Genomic DNA, 17469 nt, shown 5'->3' on the forward strand with positions numbered 1-17469 from the left:
AGTTTTTCTCCTGTCAACATTTATCCATCTAAACACCCAGCTGCATACGAGTGGTGACCACTGAAGAAACTGCTGCCGTAAGGTGTGGAAATGCAGTGTCTGGGCTCTGTTCCTAATGCCACCTGCACAGCAATGGGCGTTTGGATGGGCAGAGTCTGGGCAGGTGGCCGAAGGCTGGCCTGAAGAGCTGCATAGGAGTGCAATGAGCTGTCAGCATTCCCAGCAAGGAGACCACTGGGCCTGTGGGCCTGTAAGGAGTCACGATACGCAGAGCACAAATCTTGCACTGGTGACTGGAACTGGGAAAGTGTAGCTGAATGCTGGGCTAAAGGGTGATAACTGGATTGCTGGAAGAGAACTTGAGTAGTGACTTGATGGCTCAGATTTCTCACTGCTTCCTGTTCTTGATGCTGAATTGTTGCTTGCTTTTTCATGTTACTGGCTTCTTTGATGTCATTTTCATAATATCTGAAACAAATAAGTAAGAGTTACCAAAACAGAGATGTTCACAGACCTTGCATCTATCCCAAAGTTTTCACCAGTCAGACTACATCATCAGCTTTTTGGCCTTAGCTGTGTATGACAATCCTCAGTTGCTTTCACAATTAACTAATTATCCTGCTGCAATCTTCATACACTGACAACAAATTAACAGATCATGTTGCATCACAAGTATGGTTTTGGAAGTTTAAGTACACAGCACAAAAGCAAATTCCTGTTAGATATTAGGAAGAAAAACTTTCAAGCTTTTGATTATCATGAGAATGAAGCAGCACTGGAACAAGTTGCCCAGAGATGAAAAGTCTCTAACACTAGAGACAGTCAAAACTTGACAACATCCCAAGGAGTCTAATTTCAGTTTGCCCTGCTTTAAGTAGAAATTAAGAAGGTTCAGCATCACTCCTAACCTAAATCATTAACCTATTAAACTTTTCTCATTTTTTATTAATATTGTATGTGTTTACATTCTAGGCCAGTCATGTCCTTTATTAGTGAAAAGAAAAAAAACTAAAGAATGGTTCTGAAATGTCTCCATACTGTATTCTTGAAGTCAGAGACACATTGGTGTCTGCATCAAGTATTTTGCAGGTACAATGAGAAGGCAAAGGGAAAAGGCTTTTATCAACCATGTGTAAAGGCTCCCATCTCATGACATAAACAACTAGTACAAGAAAACACTAGTACAAGAAAACATAATGAACACCAAATTGTGCCCTCCATTCTGCATTGCAAATATTGCTAAAATACAGTATTTAAAGTGAACTGTTTGGGTTTTTTTTCTTTTTTATTCCTCTCCCCAAACTGAAGATGGAGGTTACTGATGTATATTGTCCTATCTTAAATCTAGCTAAATGATTACTTCAAAAAAGAGTATTAATGTCTTTCTAAGAGCACAAGCAGGTTGGGTTTTTTCAGATCTTACATAAGCATCATTTCAATGCATTGGGCAAGGTGTTCCCAGGAATAACGTGTTAGCAATTCAAGCTGTGTTGTCCAGACAGGAGAGATCTGCATACAGATACGTGAGGCGCACACACAAGCTGCAGCAATCAGAGATGGGCGAAAATGGAGGAAGGTGTGATCTGCAAAAGAAAAAATACAAACAAGAATTATACTCTTACTGATCACTACAGCAAGCCTGTTATGTGTATACATGACAAAGCAGGAAAAAAATTAAATCCACAACTTTGTTCCACACATCTCAGAGTATTAACTCGAGACCAGAAAGTCTCTCATAAATGGATGAAGCTTTTCTGAAGATCTCTGCATTACTTGTGTAATTCAAATCAAGGCTTCACAGTAGTTTCTTTCATTTCAGGAAAAGCAATGAAATAGACTAGGCTGAAATTTGTAGACTGGTCTCAATTGAACCAGAGTTAGGTATTGACAATCACACACATTTATAATAGTGTAGAACCTGGCTTATGAGGATGCTGCAATTCACTGCCTCTCTCATATGGGCAGGTATTGGTAGCAATGCTGTAAAAGCCCCATCACTCTTAATATGTCTTGCAGGACAGGACCCTCTAAAAACTACTATTAAAAAAAAATTATACACTGAATTGCATAGTGTCTTATTGGTCACAAATAGGGTAGCATGAACTACTACCAATCTCAACAATTAGCATTCTAAGCTGAATTAAAAAAAAAAAAATGTCAGCTAGAGATTTCTGAAAAGAGACAAGAGGCTTATGCACAAGGAAGGGACCTTGTACCATTTGCCACCTGAAATAACTGCAAAGAGAAACCATTCTGCACAGATAATATTGTACGATCTATATCATGACAGGTTTTTAAGCCCTTGCCTCTTTCAGATTTTTGCCTTTTGCCAAATGGCAGATCATTCTAGCATAAACTAACACTCTTACCTTGCACTGAGAAATCAAGGAAATAATATGCATATTTCTGCAGAAAATCCTTGATTTTGGTCAGTGAGGTGATCGGCCAGCCATTGTGAAGGTCATTCTCACCAATGGACACGTAGAGGTAGTAGTCAATGTAGTGTGCTGGTGTTGGTAGACAGAGGTTCCAGTTGAAGTTTTCCAAAAGCAGCATCTCCATTCTAAGCAAATCTTTCTTGTTCAGTACCACATTCATGTTGTACATGTATGCCAGGTTATTTAAGTACTCCAACTTTGGAACTTTATCTTCTTTTTCTTCAAATTTACCTGCCAGAAGACATGGCTTTCAGATCACATTTATCATTGAGTGTCCAAAATCCAACAAAGAACACTCCCCAAACCAGTTGTAGTGATAAAAGGTGCTTTTTAAAAAGGGACAGGAAACACCTGTGCAGTGACACAGGTAGGAAACAAGCCAACAGATCGGTTAACACATTCCTATACCCCTTCTAGGATTTTGTTTGTTTTTAATTGTATAGTATTGATGCAAAACTGAGGCTATAATCTCATTAGGATTACAGATAGTTTTTCTGACAATAACTGGAAGTGGTTTGCTGAAGGGTGTTGAGTCAAGTGTGAACAAAGAAAGCAGTATGGGGAAGCAGCAAAGGATGATCTAATAGTGAGGAAAAAGCTTCTTTGGGTACGGAAGCTAAATGTAGATGCTACAAAAAGGAAGACATTAAAACCCCTTGGGCAACACCACCTTTGCCCTTGCTGCTTCAGAGTTTCTCTTTGTTCCTTCCTGTCTGCCAGGGCCTAGTTAGCCAAGGTCACTGAAAGGCTATGAGGAGTACACTGTAACCAAGTGATTAACATGAATAATTCCTCTGGGGTTAGGAGAGGAATTTTCAGAGTCAAGGTAGCTGAGGAATAATAAAGTTTTTCTGCAAATTTAAGAAATCTATGAAATCATTTTAGATTCACACTATTGGTTTACCAAGCAAAATATGACCTATCACCTACTCCTTGTTCAAGAGCTAGCAACAATCACTAATAATATACTTCCAGTACATCTTAAAGAATATCCTTGTTGCAAAATTCAAACACATGGCTACTTAAAAGTACTCTGTAGTAATTTTTCCTCTTTGTTCTTGAGGGCATATACTCCACAACTGATTTTTGCTTTAGTTGTCCACACAGAGCATTTGACAAGATATTAGCATGTTATATGGCTTCAGAGTATTCTCCTCAAATATAAAAACAATTAAAATAACTACTGCACTAGAAAATTATTTTTAAAGGAAGTAAGATCTTGCTATCCATTTAGGACAGCAATTCTATCCAAAGTTTCTCCAATGTATTAAAAACCTGACAATCTTCTGAACTATTAGCAGCTTAAGTGTCTTTTTAACACATTTTAAAATGCATTTTGAACCTGTACAGGTTCAAAAATGGAACATGTAATGTAGCAGCCACCCCACCATAAAAGAGCATAACAATGGAAAACAAAATTCATCCATCATATGAGATCCATCACATCAGATTCAGTTTTTACTCTTTACAGTTTTAGAAGTACCAGTGTCTTACAACACAGCCTGAAGAGCACTTTTGCTGCAATCCTCTGCTACAAAACTAAGCAACTTCTTACAGTAATGCTTTGCAGGAAGTTCCAATTACTGCATTTGCAGCACCAGGCAAGCAATTAGTTTTCTTTACTAAGAACTTAAAGGTGACTGTAGGTGGATACTTCTGACTTACTCAGTCTTTTACTACAAAACATAAACCCACCATACATAGTGTAAGTATTTCTACATGTTGCTACATGTTGGTAGGAAAGCTGCCTTTACAGTAGTAGGCCTTTTCCCCTTCCTGTAAGGAATTAATTCCAGGTCAGGATGTATACATGCTATTTCATTGCTCTGATCTTAATTTTAGAAAGATCCTCACATTTGTTAGTTCACTAGACTCAGGCTTGCTCTTTCAAGCAAATTTTATTATTTTTTGAACAGGCAGAAGTTGCAAAATACTTCCTTCTAGTGTTATCACAGGACAGTTTGTGAACTTCCTTTTACTTCACAATTGCATACAAGGGACTTAAAGTTGCATTTTCCTTCAGCCATTTACTGAAGAGAAATCTTGAAAGCAATATGCATTCCAGCATCATCAGGGGCCTGCAAGAAAGCCTGGAAGGGACTTTTTACAAGGGCTTGTAGTGCTAGGATGACAATCAAGTTTTCCTCTGGCCCCTGCATAAGAAACTTTTGATTTGTGAAGGACTGATTATGTCCAGTGATCACAACAGGGGCACAGATTGTCCAAGGACAGACCTCTGGGAGAGGCTGCACACATCTTCTGTACTACCAACTCTTCCTTGGAACTAACCTTTCCCAGTCTTGCCACTCCCTTCCCACCTTATCACCCCCTGATCTTCTTTGTCCCCATCCACTGACCCAGTTTCTGCTGCCAAAACTTCCTCTGCACATTAACTCCAGCATATAATGTGAGGTGCAAGCTATGCAGCTGAGCAGTGTGTTAACAGAATCTATGATTCTATGATTCTCAGACTGCTTTATGCCTTCACTTGGACTTCATTAGGCCTTACCCCAAGTAGGTGGAAGCTGTTAACACAGAAAACAGCACATGAAACACAAGGAAAACAACCATCTGCTCAAAAAAAAAAAAAAAAGAAAAAAAAAAGAAAAAAAGCCTTAATTGACACCAGCCAACTTACTTGCTAGGAGAAAACAGGCAAATGAAATGATGTGCAGTTGCTTGACAGTGATATCATAGCGATCCATAAAGAGGTCCAACAAATAGATGGCAAGATGCCGGGCCGTAGGGCAGAGCCTGCAGTGGTTGCTGAGGACAGTCAAGAGATCAATGAAGTATCTGCGCATCCCAATCTGTGGTGAATGAGCCTTATAAGCAGGCAGCTCAAGTTCCTATGGGGGGAAAAAAAGGGAGGAAAGAGAAGTACTGAAACAAACACCATTTCAGTGTCTGAATCCCAAAGCAACTCCACCACCTGCTATGGCAAATGCTTATTAGCTACAGCACTATGATTGACACAGAAGTCAGGGCTGGATTACTGCATGTTTTGACAGTCAGTCAACTTCTAATGCTTCAGCCATCCGCACACTTCCCTCACAAGTGTTAAACACATGGTCAAACATTGTAAATTACTATTTTAAGATAGGAAAACTCATTATTGCTTTCTACAGAACACCAAAATTTTGGCTATTAAAAAAAAAAAAAAAAAAAAAAAAGTCCTTCAGGAACAACTTTCAATTTTGTTTCAATTTTGGGTTGTTAAGTAAGGTTTTAATAGTTTCATAGACAAGAAATGTTTCTCTGATATTGTCCCTTCCTAAGTTGCCCAAATGACTACATCCTGTGCCAAAAAACGTGTAGGTCTTTAGAATAATTAACATCTACCTAACATTTAAGAAAATTCACATGATGCATGGCTGCAGCAAGAAACAAAAGTAGGTATTAACAAGAAAAAAATTCACCATGGGAGAATTAAGACTTTTCTAATTATAGCAACTGCCATTATTTTCTGTAGTAACTTATTCCAGCAATATAAAAGCTACTTACTGAACTGCTAGACTATATTTCACATGTAAACATACAAATTTTCATTATAAAGGCAGAATTATTTAAGTTTGGGGTTTGTTTTTGGGTTTTTTGTTTGTTTTTGGGGGGGTTGTGTCTATGCTAGATCTTCACCTGCAAGGCTTTTTACACACAGATTTGTGGCCACTACACAAATAATAGGTTAAGGGGAGGACTGAAGATCCTTGGTAATTCACACAAGAAGCTAATGCCACTTAGAAGCTGACATTTTCTCACTTTAGATATGGTCATATACTGTCATGGATGGAATTATGCAGTTACCATGGTCAGACTTGTATTAATACATAATGATAGACATGGATTAAAACTCACCATTTCAGCAATTAGTCAAGGTAATACATTGTCAGGTTTGGGTGACATAGATTGGAAAATAACTTAGTAGTAGTACAGTGCTGCAAGACAGACATGTTTTATAGTGGAGCAGGAAGCAGTACACAGTAATTAATTCTACTAAATAAATAATGAACTTTTTTATTAAACATTCAGAAGAAGTATCTGTCTTGGCTACCCCATTTACAGAAACCAGAGGCACCACCTTGCACAGCCAGCTCAGTGGCTGCCCACGCACCTTTCATCCGCTGGAAGGAGACATTCCATGAGGAGGTTCAACTTTATCAGAAAAAAAAAGCTACACAATCAGGCTCAGAGGGACACAGGTAACTGGAAGGCAGGGAGGCTCCAGAGGAGAGGCAGCTTACAAAGAGGGCAAGCTGAGCACTGTTCCAGATGATTGCTTCCCAGGCCTTTTTTACAGAAAGTCAGTGAAAAAACACATTCCAGACTGAACAGACACATGCTGTGGACAGGCAAACAGCCCTTTGAAACCTGGGACAGCCTTTACTGGGGGATTATAAAGAAATTGCCCACCAGCAACAATTTATAAAGCAGGGAGAGAATGGAACATGTTCCCCCCCATTGTTTTATACCCAGAAAACCTCCATAAATTTGATTTTTATTTTTTCAGTTGCCTTACCTACAGAACTTTCATTCCATCAGCAGAACTGACATACACAGGTTCAGAGCAAACCCAAAACATGAGTGTTCTGGCAAAAATGGTTTCAAGCTCAGTTCTTACATCATTTGAAATAACTGCTTTTTAAAAAGAGATCTATACAAAGCCCAAGCTATCATAAGATCAGGTGGCAATTCTACCTCTGAAATATTTTGTTCTAGGTGCCTGGTAGGAGCTTAATTTTTTATTTTCTGACATCTCCTTCCTGTTTTGACAGCTAAGCCTTCCAGCAAATTACACTATACACTGAGGTCAGCATACGTGTTTAATGTGAAATTTGCTTTTTAGACCATAACAGCAAGTACAAGAAATAAACTCCAGTTATGCATGTAGTCAAAAAATGACATATCCCAATGTTACACTTCAGTGGGTGAGCATTAGAGGCTCAGAATGAAAGCAGAGAGCCTGAAATTTGCATCCAGACCTCGGATGCTCAAAAGCCAGAACTACCCCTACTCAACCCAATATCCTAGAAAAATCAAATATCAAAGCCCTCAATTTAAGCCGATGTGATTGTTCTGCTACTGGTTTAACACAGACAGTAACACAGGTGCAAGACATCTACTTTTTCCTTTTTTTAATTGGTTACTAGTAAAGGGCACAAGTGAAAGGCATTTTCATTTTGTTCACCAAAAAAAGCCCACTAGGGCTTTCCTATAACGAGACTTGACAGCACAGGCAAGGTTCAACTTCAGGATTAACGGTAAGAGGAACAGAGCCACGTGCTGTGGTTTCTTAGAAGATCAAGTTCCTAAGCATGAATCGATCCAGGGTAATTATCTGTGTAGAGGCAAGAGCCTTGCCTTGCACCACATGTCAAGAAATAGCTAATAAGCAGTTCAATAGGGCTGCTTTCACACTGGCAGATCAGTCTGAAATGATTGCTTTAAAAGGGAGTGGTACATAGTTTAAAAATGCAAAAGCTGAATAGCAGGCTAAGTTATCAACAGGGAGAGCTGTGGGTATGCTCGTCTTTCCATCAACAACAAACCCCTCCCTCACCTTCCCCTCCCCACGGTTCTTTAGCACCAAAAAAAAAAAGTTAAATTTAAAAATACTCATTTGAATGCAAAAAAATGGCTTTGCTGCTGTGGGGATAGTGATGCAGGACCAGCTAATACAACTCTGGGGAAAAAAAATCCAAACTTTTGGGGAGCAATAATTTCCATTGCTTAATTTATTTCTTCTTTCTTTTTCTTTTCTTTCGTTTTTTAAATCTCCAGTAAACCAGCAGAGGAGAAACTGGGAGTCCTGTTTTCTGCTGGAATTGCCCTTTCATATGCTGCTTCTGCTTATCTTTGACTTGTTTGTCTGGATCTACTTCAACAACTTTGCTTTGGGCTACTGAGCAACTGCCACATTGAAATGCTGAAAGCAGCAGCACAAAAGAGGCTCAGAGGTGTCTTGGAAATTATTTCACAGCTTTGCTCAACATATTGATCAGAAAGCCATCAGAAAGCCATCCCAGCTGAGGCCTCCAGAAAGTCAGAGTGCAGCATTTAAAGGGATCACGACTTAATCTCAACATCTCAAAAGTAAGGCTTGGACTGAGAATCAGTGTTAACAGTGAAGATAATTTTTAGACTGCCACCTCCTACGAGCTTCCAGACCTTCCCCTCCAGAAAAAGGGAATCGGTGTGAACATTTTAAGTAGCATTAAAGACAACAGATCTTCCTCAGCAATCACATCTAAAAGATAGCCACGATCCAGACATTAGCCATTCATTCACTGCAAAGACAGCTCATCACCAGTAACCTGACCACTTCAGTTGGCACCATGCACTACCAGAGGTCAGGAGACAAGACTTTGTCTAGTTTGGATGGTTTTGTAACTGGGCTGAGCAAACACTTCAGAATGTCTCACTAAAGGAGACACTAGGCAACAAGACTAAAGCTTTTGAGCAAACACAGGAGGGTTTGGCTTTCATGGGCCATTTCAACTAAATAAGCCAAACAGTGATTTGAAGAGGAAGGCAACTTAACAGGAAGACATCCTCCAGGTCCCTTAAAGCTGCAACTGGTATAGTCCAGGCTACCCAGCACTTTCCTCTAGCAGAGTACCACATCAGATAGTTTGAGGTTCAACATGGCAAGAAATTCCACAGATACATTTTTTTATGTCAAATTTCTTTTCAGTAAAACTGTTCTCCCACTGATACAAAGCCAGTAATAAACTGACAAGCAAGCAGGAGAAAAAACATAAAGTTAGCAGTAGAAAAGTTAGCAAGTGATGTGACATTATGATAATAAGTCACACTAATAACGATCAGTTCTCAGAACAAACGTGGGATTCATCAAGATATTTTAGAACAACCTGCAGCCATTTTGACAAATACCCCTCAGGTTCTGAAATTCAGGGAGATAACTGAAGCTAGTTTTCTGTATTGTCAGACCACTTGGACTTATGTCAAACATGCAGCATCTCCTGACTCCTTGCACAGCTCCTGTATCACTTACTGCCTTCCTCCCTCTCTCAGCAACAGCCAGCTCAGCTGCTACACAGACATCCCCAGAGAGCTGCATCCTCCATTGAGAGTCAGGTAAAATACCTTCTAATTTCTGGAGCAAAATGAAGCACCTACACCTGTGCTACTCAATAATAGTAAGACCCATTCATCTAGAAACTGCTGTTACAATACTCCTCTACACAGACAGTAATTTACTACTATGACCTTCATACCCCTCTCATTATTCTTTTTTAATGTTATTATCTACTTCCGTTTCTGAATGTGTAAACAGAATCCAACATCTGGCCCCTCCTATTACAGTGCACAGATGTTCCCTACCCATCTGAACCCAAAACCTGGGGGGTGGGGGAAAAAAAAAAAAGTTACAGCTAATGAAAAGATACCCAGTGAAGTTTCAACAAGTTGCCAAAGGGTACTAAATATTTAAGTCAGAAATGTAGTCAAAACCATGGTGACTTCGGCAATCATTTAGCTCTTTATGTTGCACATTGTGGAAAAATAGCACGTACGTGACCTTCAGCATATTCTGAAGAATTCCTATAGTAAGAACAACAGATACTGCAATGTTGTTGGCATTAGAACAGGAAAAAGAAATGGCTGCAGATGAAAAATAAAGGGAAAGCTTATCTAGCAGGCTATTAACAGTGGTTCTTTGAAAGAGACAAACTCCTTCCTGTTTTGTGTTCTAACCAAACAGTTTTCCAGCTGTTGAAGCAAGGTGCCAGATTATCCCTTGGATATAATTATTGCACCACGCAAGACAAACTGCTAAAAGTGAACTCCTCTGCATTATCTATACAGGCAAGAAGGTAACATACAAAGGCAAATTTAGGAGCTTGAAAATTCAGAGCACTCTGCATGCTTCTTTACAGTAAACTAGATAGCATGCTACCAACTTAATTCCACTACTGATGTCATGATGATATTTTCTGTCTCACATAGACTCAATCCTTCTGCCTCTGCACTGGCTGCGGCACTTTGCCTTCCAGCAACACAATCACTCATGAAACTTGCTGGTAAGTGTCTCTATGCAGCTGACTGCAGTTTAATTAATCAGTCAGGTTAGTGTATTTGTGAACAGTCTCAGAGTACAGCTGATGCATTTAGCTTTTGCTGATCTTCAAGCTGGCCACTCAAAGGGCAAAGGTAACTCTCAGGGCAGTGCTCTTTGGGTATGGCCGGCAGGGTGAGTTTCCTCACAGAGCAGAAGCATGGTGGAAGCCTGAAACACCCACAGAGAGAGAGACCAATGGTTACACCTGTTAGAAGATACAAGGGACAATCTAGGATTCACTGCACTCCTATTTTTAGCCCCACCATAACCATAGCTCTGACAGTCCTGAAATTTACAGTGCTTCCTATTAGTGATGCAATCTTCAGCTGTTTTAGACAAGACTTAAATCAGGTTTTAGGAGAAGCGCCAGTCATCTACAGTGTCTGGATTCGGTAGGTAGAAGTCAGACACAAGCATGACAGAACCATGATTCTAAAAGGATGTTTTTCATATTATTTCCAGTAAAAATTTAAAATCCAGAGATTTTCTGGTAAGGAAGGATACCTGGGCAATACATCATTTATTTTTCCCCTCATTCAAACAGTGACCAATCAGGCAGACAAAGCAACAGCTTAAACATTCATTACGCTGCCTAGATCAGTGCTGCCAGGAGCTACTCTTACTGAGTTATCATATCTTCCACTGATATATAAATGAAACAGCATAAATTAAGATTTTTCTTCTCTGCTACCACTGTTCCTGCACACTCAAAAGGAGAAGAAAATTCAAGTGCATCTCCCACAAAGGACCGGAAATTTGACCACGTAAAACAGAACCTCAAATTCCAACCTACTCAATGACTTTGGCTTACACTGGGTTGTTTCACTTACTCTTTCAACATTCAAGTCGTCCCCCCCCCCCAGCTTTACCTAGAGAACATTCTGTTTTCTTCCTGCATCTTCCCTACCACCCACTTCTGTCTTTCAAAATACCTATGAATATACATAGACTCCATTCCTTGAGCTGAGTTTAGTGTAGACATGCAGATTACACTTCAGGTGTACTACAGAGATGCCACACAAAAAAACCTGTGGCAGACCACAACAGTATTTCAACTGCAGGTAAAAGCTTTTTGTGCTTGAATTCATGCCACCTTTCAGCTCCTCGCAACAGTCCCAGGCACTGGAAATCTACAGGAAAGCTGAGCTTGTATTGTGCTTGAGGATCCCCTTACTTCACATGTTCCACAGTGGTATTTTATCAAGCATTTAATTAAGTCCTCCTTAAATACTTCAAAGTATTCAGAAGTTCAGCAACTAATCTGAGAAAGATCAGAGAAAGAAGTGTGAAAATTGAAATTCCAAGTGGAAGGAAAAAAGAAGAGAGATCATGACTAACCATGTACTTTATTAGGACACCTGTTCCTTTCAGCTTCATGCTCATGCTGCCATCTCTAACACCAGCAAATTACAGCTAGCAAGCAGTAATGCTATTGTTGCCAATTTACAAAAGCTGGGGGGCTTTTGTGTGAGTTTTCTGTTAAGTGAAGAGATTATGCTTTTGTTGCTGAGCTGCCAGTCTTTAATCAACGCCCCCTGATACTAATACACCTCAATGGCTGTTACACCTACTTCCTTTAGTTTCTTTTTAGAGCTGATTCAAACTGGAAAGGGGCATCAGAATGAAAGGTTCATGTATTATCCTATTAAATGAAATGCAAGAGAGCAGGAAACCTTTTGTATGTTCACAGGTAGCCAGGACCCCTGAAGTTCTCCTCTAGATTTTGTTTTAAAAAGCAGCACCTATGCAACAACCCAGTACCTTCCCTCTGTCAAACTGTCTAATCTGCACCAGTCTGCATTTCAGACTGTCAGGCAGATCTCAACATAAATTTACTGCTTAATTAAGGACCAGTTAAAAAACAAAACAAAACAAATAAAAAAAATAACAAAAAAAAACAAGTACAAGAGTTGACTTGCAGGCTAAAAGATAAAACAGTACCTGTTACATCAAGACCTTCGCACTACCAACAGGTTTAAACCACATGCCTTGGCACAACTGCAGAAAATACAGGGGCATATGCTGGGTGCAGGGAGAAGAAGGAGAGGTTGTGTTTTTACCAAAGTTTTACTGAATAAAATTGGTAACAGAATCCTGCTTCTAAAAGAATGGTTTAAAACTGCAAGAAATGCATTGATGATGACAGTAGTCAAGGTGAGTGAAGAAAAGGGCTCTGCACGACCCACCCTGTATGGGTTACACTCCTGCTTCAGAGACTGCAGTCCAAACTGACACCATGGATGAAAGCAAGGCAAATGTGGCTTGTCAAAATAGAATGAAATACATCACGGTGGTCAGTAAACAGCATTTTGTCATCAAGATCTTTAAATTAAGAGGAAGTGGGAGACAGGCATGGAGAAGCATTCACCTAAAGGAAATCACTCAGACATTTTTACCGCTTAGCAGCAAAGGACTGTTTGCTTTCAGCAGAATCAGCTCTCCTCACCTGGCTTAAAGTAACTGCAGAGGGTAATTTGGACTGCCTTTAAAAAGATCAGGTTACAATTATTAACCTTTCAAATTCACAAGCAACAAGGCCTGTAAAATTTGGCCCTTCTCTGAGAAGCTATGCAAGAGATAAATGAAAAGGAAAATACAGGCAGATCTAGTAATTCTCATTAATCACAGGAAATTAACATAGCCTGGAAGGAAACAGCCCAACATAAGCATAAAAACAGAGGAGGAATAGCAAACAGACATCACTTATTCCTGGGACACTCAGACTGCCTTCTAAAGAAAAGTATTTCCTCAACTTTAAATAACAAAAAACTCCAACACTGACTTGTTACTCAGCTTTCCCCACTTGTGAAGTATTCAGGGCTACTGAGGCAGACAAAAGAGTTTTGTGCAGATGCTGTGGCAGTCCCCCATCCATTCAGAGAAACATCTTGATGTCTGACATGGAAGTCAGCTGCCTGACACAACCAGTACCTTGCCATTATGATAGCGTAGCTGAGGTAGCAGAAAATATCAATGCACACGCATAGAGCACCTTTTTTGGCTTGGTGTGTCTTAGACTCTCCTACTACAAACAAACACAGTATGCTCCAATTCTTCTTCCTTCCTGGTTTAGTCTTGCAACAGGTTTAATGTTCTGGTGTAATGCAGGGGAATGCTTTAGCTTTTCATTTAAAGTTTAAGCGTGTGTGGAGCACTTTGGAAATTAAGCATTTTGCTCCACTAGGTCAGCACGGTCAATAACTAACACAATACAATCCCACTAAGCTGAACACTACATCCCAATAATCTCAGCACAGATATTTTACTCATGAGACAATTCAGAGGGTATTAATTTCCTCCATTGAGCTAGAGCCTCTGGGAAGTCACAAAGCCTCACAGCATCTTTCATCCCTTTCTGCATTAGAAGCCAGGTACACCACAAGCATTCAGCATCTGCTCTCATGCAGAACATACCCATCAGATACAGCACACAACATCTGTCACAAAGGACACCAGCTTTCAATGAAGTTAAGAACTCCCAAATCCATCTGAGGGGATGCCATAGCACTTTTTTCCAGAAGGGAGGCTGAAAAATGAAATTGGTGATTAAAAGGTAGTGGATACACTAAAAAAAAAAAAAAGTGAAAAAAATTTAAACAAAGCTTCCCCCCAGCTTTTAATACCCAGTCAGTTGGATTCTCCCAGTTATTCCTCCCCCAGCTGTAGGGCCCAGTAGGACCTGTCTTAGCTGGAGGACATGGGAACAAACAAACTCCCTCGCAGAGTCCTGATAGCAATTAACTCACCTGACAATTTATTGCTAAATGCTTGTAAAGAAAGCAAAGGGAACAGAATGTTCAAAGCACTAACCCTGCCAGCCACGACTTCAGTAACGGACAGGCTGTGCCAAGCACAGGCAGGCAATGTTTGCTGAGGGCTCTCTCATGTTACCCAACTAACTGCATTTAAAGCTCCTCCAAAGTTGGGAGCCTGGTGAGGAAATGTGAAAAGTGAATCGACAGCCTTAGTTCTACCTGCTCTCTGCAGAACTACACCGGTTCATCAAACCGCAACCGGACTGGTTTCCTTACGGCAGGGCATTTACCGCTGTTCTCATCCCTGTGCAAACGAAGCACTAACTCCTAGAAAGGCCATTAACGAGCCATGTCTGTACATCATTCAGCTCCTCTACAGTCCCAGAGAACAGGCTCGCACCTGCTACTCAAATTTGAAAAAGGAAAAAAAGCTATTTCTCCCGATCCTAAAATATGCTGATGTTGGGAGGTCAGCATCAGTACTCCCTCCGCATTTAATGCGACGAGACATCAACAGCCCAGCAAAGTTAAAGGCACGGGAAAACTGAAGGCAGGTATCTCTAGCTAGCAGCTCTCACGGGTTTGGGTGTGAACAAGTCTGGGTCAAAACGCTGAGTCGAGGAAAGCACTCTGTGCAAACCTGCTCCTTCAGGACCTGCCGAAGGCGAGTTTGCAGCACCTGGAATCCTGAGCCGGGCTGCTCAGCAGCCGTTCCCCGGGGGCCGGGCGCTGCTACAGGGGAGGAAAGCGCAAAGGGACTACTAGTAAGGAGAAGGAGGAGGAGGAGGGAAAGGAACAAAGTAGGACCCAACCTTCGTCCTCAAGGTCTGATGGATGTCTGTTGCCAGCTCCCCTTTCCACCACTGCTCCTCCATCCTTTTTCTTCCCATCCAGACAAAGGTCTGGAAGAGAAACGGGGCCGCTGTGCTGGGAGGGAGAACAAACCGGACAAGTCGCCTGAAGCTCCGCGGCTGTTTCCGCTGGCTCTCCCGGCGGCACTGACGGCCGCCCCGGCGCCCCGCTGAGTGCCGCCAATAACCGTATCGTATCGATCTATTGACTACCTGCGCCCGGCGCTATCGGCGCTGCCAATGCCCTCTTCGAGGGCCGCCCCCGCGCCGGGAGCAGTGCTCAGCGGGGCCCCGCAGCCCCCACGGCCTGGCCGGGAGCCATCGCCCGGCGCTTTGTGCCGGCGGAAGCGCTGCCGCGGCGCGACAACCCCGCAGGGCCGCCCCGGCAGAGCCCCGGAGTCGGCGGGAAGGGAGGGGAGGGGTGAGCTGCAGCCACTGCCCCTCCGCCGGTGCGGGCCTTGGGTCAGTTTGCGTTAATGAACTGCTGCTGTTCCCTTCTGCACCTTCGTGTTCCCTCTTGCACCTTCATGCCCCTGCACTCCATCAGCTGTAGCACCTGTGCACGCAACCGCTGGCCTCGCGGGGAGGGTGGGATGGGATGGGATGGGATGCGATGGGATGGGATGCGATGGGGTGGGGTGCGGTGGGAGGTGAGGCGAGGAGAGCCCCTTCCTAGCAACTGCCGAGCAGGGGGCTGTGAGGGCAGAATAGCCCCCGAAGGCGGCTGGCCTACGTGTGCCTCGTGTAGTTGTCTTCCTAGCTGGACTGGAAAGCACAGTGCAAGCAAAATCGCCGAAGAAAATTAAATATAACACTTCTCCCAGTAATGAAGGCTTTGAATACTCAGTAATTACCCTCCGTAGTGACAGAAGAGTTTGACTTTCTCATTTTCTTCTGATTTCCAGTATGAGACACCTTATCTTTAGCCACCAGGAACCTGTAGATAGAAGTGCTTGCTTATGTCTGCAGGAGCACAGCTCCCTTTTGGGCCACATGTCAAGGTTTTCCTCTCGCAGTGCCAGAAAGCAACTCTGTCCTGTGCAGACACTGAGCCAAGACTTAACAGAGGATGAGTTTCTCCCCATTCTCCCTTACTTCAGACATAATCCAGATTTCGTGTCTATGGGACAGGTCTCGTTACACAGCAGTGCACAGCACTAGCAATAGCAGGGCCCTTATGTGCTGCCACAGTACTTGTGGATTTGTGGTTTACCATCAGAGCCCAATCTGGCTAAAGTTTCAAGACTGTGTCTCAGTCACTGCTTTGCCTTGGGCGCCCAAGGCCCTCATCCTTTCCAAGTTTTATGCACAAAGAGCCCAAGAAACTGCGAGGCACCACAGGCCTTTATTTCCAGACCTCTGAGGACCCCATTTATAGTCCAATGAGTATTTCAGCAGATTGAACTGAAATCTTTCAACAAGTCTTCCTCATCACTCTCCTTCAGTAACTCCAGAAGCCAAAAAAAAATCACCACACAACCTGTTTTACACCCAAATCTCTCTGCTGATCCATTAGAGATGAAACATTTTCATGAGAAAATTTACTAGGCCTAGCAGCAGTTTTCTTATTTAAAGAACTGTATCTCAGAAGTAGGTGTTTTCTTAAAACAAAGAATTGCCAGTCGTTCTGCACTTGAATTTGCAAAAGACCCTCACAAAACATTTGTTTCCTCAGTTGGTTTCCTAAAGGAAAGGAACAACACAAATCTGCTTTAGTTAAAATAAATGTGTGTTGATTTTAGTGTTCCTGTGAAAGTATCTTTTTGTGATCAAAGAAAGTTGTTGACCAAATCTTCTGGGGAAAACATACCCCAGTTGTTTATAGTCTCTGTTTGCTGGCTTGTCCCCTGCTATAAAAGAGAAGCAGTGAAGTTAAGTGGCAACAGCTATTAAGCCTACAGATAAAAGCTGCCACCAAGTGTCCATCAGAAATAATGTCCCCTATTTTCTTTTAAGTACATCCTGGTATCCCTTAAACAAAGTACTTTGGTGCCTTAAATTAAGGCAACGAAAAAAAATGCCTTAAGAGGAAACATGTGCTTAACTGTTTCTTTGAATAACAGCTAGAGCATTTCTTTACAAGTGGCCTCTTCATGGTTCATAAAATAATATGTTAATTAACAGTTTTTATATACAGCTATTATCAAAACTTTTATGGTGTAAAAGAAGCCAATAGTATTAATTGAAAGAAAAAGTATCACTGCTTTGAAATAAAGTTTCAATAGCAGAAACATTGTATGGATTTTCAGAAACTCATGTTCATAGCACCTATTGATGTAAAAACTCTTGTATTTTTTAAAACTGAATTATTTTTTAAAACTGAATTATTTTTTAAATAGTCTTGAGAT

General features: G+C 41.4%; 1 protein-coding gene across 1 annotated transcript; it reads right to left on the bottom strand.

The window, feature by feature from the left end:
• Positions 1-20: 20 nt before the first annotated feature.
• CCNJL (cyclin J like) lies at positions 21-15145 on the bottom strand. Its single transcript, XM_054389267.1, has 5 exons — positions 15083-15145; positions 5077-5287; positions 2370-2669; positions 1424-1583; positions 21-468 (listed from the first exon to the last, which is right to left on the bottom strand). Exons 1-5 carry the CDS (start codon positions 15143-15145, stop codon positions 21-23), a joined length of 1182 nt encoding a protein of 393 aa, XP_054245242.1.
• Positions 15146-17469: the final 2324 nt, after the last annotated feature.

Source organism: Indicator indicator, chromosome 18 (genome assembly GCF_027791375.1).
Source record: "Indicator indicator isolate 239-I01 chromosome 18, UM_Iind_1.1, whole genome shotgun sequence".
Classification (NCBI taxonomy): Eukaryota; Metazoa; Chordata; class Aves; order Piciformes; family Indicatoridae; genus Indicator; species Indicator indicator.